Raw genomic sequence first — 4451 nt, 5'->3', positions numbered from 1 at the left:
TCAACATTAAAATGGATATTGAATATTTTACCTAGCAGGTTAACATTTACCAAGTGTCTTATATTTAATGCCCCAGTTCATAATGAAAGCTTCCTGCAGGCTGGTGCTAGCCAGGCTCTAACTGGTTCCAAAGGATTGGCATCCTTGGTATTGTTGCCCTTGGTTAGCCACTCCACACTGTAGGGCTGACCTGTGTAACCAATAGACTCTGCAAGAATGAGGGGTGCAGTCTCCAGGATTAGAAGATAGCTGATGTCTGTAAGTACTTCAAGTTCCCTCGGAGAAGCCCACATCGTGACAACAGGCAAGAATAGCTAGAAAGAAGAGCAGCCATTCCCCCCAGGGAGCCTTTGGATACCTGCAGTCACTGCCAATCCCATTTGGGTTTTTTGCTTGTTTTATATAATGTCTTTATTGAAATATAATTCACATGCCATATAATTCAGCCACTTAAAAGGCACAGTTTGATGGCATTTTAGAACAGTTACAGATACACGTAAGCCATCAACACCTGTGCCCTTTAGCTGTCAGCTCCTCGTTTCCCCGGCCTGCCTCACAAAGCAACCACCGAACAACTTCTAGATTCATCCCTGTCGATTTGCCACTTAGATATATTTGAAGAAGTGGATTCCTTTAGACTAGGTTTTTCCTTTTCAGTTTATTTGTTATTGTATGTTTGTGTGCATGATTCAAGGAGGCAGACACTTACCTGCCACGGTGTGATTGGCAGTCAGAGGACAGCTTTATCAGACTTCACTCTCCCACTCTAGGTGGGTTCTGGAGAGCCTGGGTCACTAGGCTTGCCTGGGAAACACCTTCACCCGCTGAGTCTTTCCCCTGGGCCAGGGTGCAGTAGTTTCTGACTGATGGGTATTTACCGTTATGTTTTCAAAGTCAGTCTGGGTTATAGCGTGTGTCAGAACCTCGTTTCCTTTCATGGCTGAATAGAATTCTGTCCCCGTTGTTTATACGTGTATTTTGCTTACCCATTCATGGACATTGGGTTGCTTCCAACTTTGGACTATTGTGAACACTGTTACTATAAACACTGGTATACAGGTTTTTATGTGGGCATTTATTCTGACTTCTCTTGGGTAGCTATCCAGAAACTGATGCTGGGTTGTAAAGTAACTTTTATGGGCAGTCACTTGAGGAGCAAACAGTACCGTTTCTCACCTTCACCAGGTCTCTGAGGGCTTCTATTGTTCCGCGTGCCCCATGGTCCCTGTTGAATTTGACTCTCTGTCCTGGCCACCCTGGGTGGTTATGACATTGATTTGCTCTTTCTTGATGACCTACAATGTCTACCGTTTCTTCATGTTCTCTTGGCCGTGTGTATATTTTTTTAAGAGAAATGTCTGCTCAAAGCCTTGCCTCATTGTTAAGATTAGTTGAAATGTATCATTAAATTGTGAATCCTTTATAGCTTCAAGACATTTCCCAAGTATATGACCTGCAAAAATGTTTAAAAATCCACTTCACATATCACCTTTTCTTATATTTTAAGTACTTTAAAAAGATATTTAATGTGGATATTAAGGGAGGGGGTGTTCTACTACATATGTGCAGAGGTCGGAGAACAACCTGTAGGAGTTAGTTCTCTCCTTTAACTGTGTGGGACCCAGGGATCAAATTCAGATGGTGAGGTTGGTTGTAGACACCGTTACCTACTGAGCCATCTTGCTGGCCCATCCCAGCCTCTTCTCATCATTAATAATAATACTTTGGGCAACATAGAATATATTTTAATTATAATGAAATCCAGTTTGTCTTTTTCTTTTATGGCTTATATCTTGGTGTATTTTATTTGATTTGTTACATTGCTTTATTTGTTTATTTGGTTGGTTAGTTGGATGGTTGGAGTGCACAAGTATGTTGGTGTGTGGCTACGTGGGTGTGTGAGTGTGTGCATATGCCAGTGCGTAAGAGAGTACATGTGTGCATATATGCAAAGCCAGAGAACAAATTCTACCACATAGGGCCTGGGTCATGAGGTGTGTCAAAGGGTGCCTTTATCCACTGAGCCAGCCCACATTTCAGTGTTATAGCTAAGAATCCATTACCAAATCCAAAGTCATAAAAATGTAGCCCTGTGTTTTCTTCGAATAGTCTTTTAAACTCTTACATTTAGGTCGCTGACTTGATTAACGGACTCTGCTTTGATTAACTTATATCTGGTGCTAGGTTTGGGGCCGACATTACTCTTTTGCATGTGAATGAAAGTCCAGTGATTTCAGAACCACTGCTGGAAGACCATTCTCTCCCCTGTTGAGTGCCTGCCTTCGATGCTGGAAAATCCCTTCACATGGCTGTACCTCTGGATGTACTTGCTCAGATCCCCCATACTATGCGAGTCTGCAGTGTCTCCATTAGTGCGGTTGGTGCTCTCTTTAAACTAGAACACGTGGGCATCTTCCAACTTTCTTTTTCTTTTTACCAAGATAGCTTTGACTATTCTGGCTCCTTGCAAATCCATCTTTACAAATTCTAAACTCAGCAGTTTCAACAAAGATGCTGTGATTTGGACAGGACTTTCATTGAATCTACACACTATCTTAGTTAGAGGATATTAATGTCTTGTTAATTCAACTAAGTCTTACCCACAAACATGGAGTGATTTCTCTTTATTTATTTAGATCCTGTTCAACAATATCTTGTATTTTTCAAACTATGGTTTTCATAATTTTTTGTAAAAATTTGTTCTTGATATTTTAATTTTAGCACTAAAAAAAATTTGAGCTTTAGGAGTTACTCATTGAGGTATACAAAAATACAAAACTGTGTGTTCCCGCGGCTGCAGAGGTTGTGTGGTCACGGCCAGTTCTCAGCGCAGCACGCGCCTTCAGCACCCAACCGCCACTCCAGCCTCTCACCATGCCTACAGACATGAGCTTGTGGACCGGGCCGCTGAGCCTCCACGAAGTAGACGAGCAGCCCCAGCACCTACTGCGGGTCACCTACACGGAGGCGGAAGTGGGCGAGCTGGGCCAAGTGCTGACGCCCACCCAGGTTAAGCACAGACCCAGCAGCATTTCATGGGATGGCCTTGACCCAGGGAAACTCTACACCTTGATCCTCACAGACCTGGATGCTCCCAGTAGGAAGAAACCCGTGTACAGGGAATGGCACCATTTTCTGGTGGTCAACATGAAAGGCAACGACATCAGCAGTGGGAATGTCCTCTCGGATTACGTGGGTTCCGGACCTCCCAAGGGCACTGGCCTCCATCGCTATGTCTGGCTGGTGTACCAGCAGGACAAGCCACTGAGATGTGACGAACCCATCCTCACCAACCGGTCTGGAGACCATCGTGGGAAGTTCAAAACTGCAGCCTTCCGCAAGAAGTATCACCTGGGAGCCCCGGTGGCCGGCACGTGTTACCAGGCAGAATGGGACAGCTATGTACCAAAGCTGTACAAACAGCTGTCTGGGAAATAGGAGGATCACTTGATGATCATGGCCACTCCTGCCATATTATTATCGGGTTCAGCAATGAGTGGCATGTCTTTCCTTTTCCCATTCCCACCTGCGCAAGGGATTCTTGAGCTGTTGTAGGGAGGTAGTTTAGGATGGCTTTTTCTCACCCTAAAGATTCCAACTAGTTGCACCCAGTTGGTTTTGATCAAACTTAAGGTCCATCTGGTGGAGATTTGGCACTGTGATGGACTCGGTATATTGTTAATAAAAGAACAGTAACTCTGAAAGTAAAAAAGGCAAAATCCAAGTGAAAAGACCGGGCCTACAGGAAGAAAGCAAGGACTGGCCTCTGCCTCTGTTCTGAATCAGGAGCTGTGCACAGTGGTTCCAGTTCGCGGAGTTGTTTGAAGGTCCTGTCTCCCACCTGCACACCCAGAGACTTTGTATCTGGGTGATCCTAGGCATACAGCTGGACAAGTATCTGTGTCTTATGCCTCCATTAAAGAGCAGAGCTCTGTTAAGAAGCAATCAGGAAGACGCCTCCGCTGTGTGCTGACTTGGCATGAGCCCGGCTGCAGTCCTGAACAAAAATAGTTATTCTGGGAGTTGTTTACATTAATTCTGTTTGCTTATTGGCAAATTAAAAAATTAAAGCAAAACACAAACTATATGATGAATTCTTGTGTTGTTGATCTTATTGAACTCATTTGTTGGATCTTAATTGTTTCACTACTTTAGTTGGTTGGTGGGTTTATTAAAACGTTTCTGAGGTTTTATTAGTTTCTTTATTATTGTTGTTTTGTTTAAAATAGTGTCTCCTGTAGCCCAGGCTAGTCTCCAAGTTCTGACCTTCCTACTTCTATCCCCCTAGTGCTGGGATTGTAGGCATGTACCAACATGCTTGTTGGTTTTGTGGGGGTTTCTCTTGGGTTTCTCTTGTTTTTCTTTGGTTTTTGAGTCAGAGTGTGGTGGTTTGAAAACGCTTGGCCCAGGGAGTGGCACTATTAAGAGGTATTGTCTTATTGGAGTAGGTA

General features: G+C 43.8%; 1 protein-coding gene across 1 annotated transcript; it reads left to right on the top strand.

Moving 5' to 3' along the window:
* Positions 1 to 2849: 2849 nt before the first annotated feature.
* On the top strand, positions 2850 to 4073 carry LOC110296724 (phosphatidylethanolamine-binding protein 2). Its single transcript, XM_021165473.1, has one exon. It carries the CDS (start codon positions 2875 to 2877, stop codon positions 3436 to 3438), a length of 564 nt encoding a protein of 187 aa, XP_021021132.1. The 5' UTR covers positions 2850 to 2874; the 3' UTR covers positions 3439 to 4073.
* Positions 4074 to 4451: the final 378 nt, after the last annotated feature.

Source organism: Mus caroli, chromosome 6 (assembly GCF_900094665.2).
Source record: "Mus caroli chromosome 6, CAROLI_EIJ_v1.1, whole genome shotgun sequence".
Lineage (NCBI taxonomy): Eukaryota > Metazoa > Chordata > Mammalia > Rodentia > Muridae > Mus > Mus caroli.
Note: the sequence above shows the minus strand (reverse complement) of the source record. Positions and strands in the feature narration are given on the sequence as shown.

Bases quoted from the DNA above. Each gene is read 5' to 3' on its own strand.
- LOC110296724 (XM_021165473.1), top strand. From the start codon at position 2,875: ATGCCTACAGACATGAGCTTGTGGACCGGGCCGCTGAGCCTCCACGAA.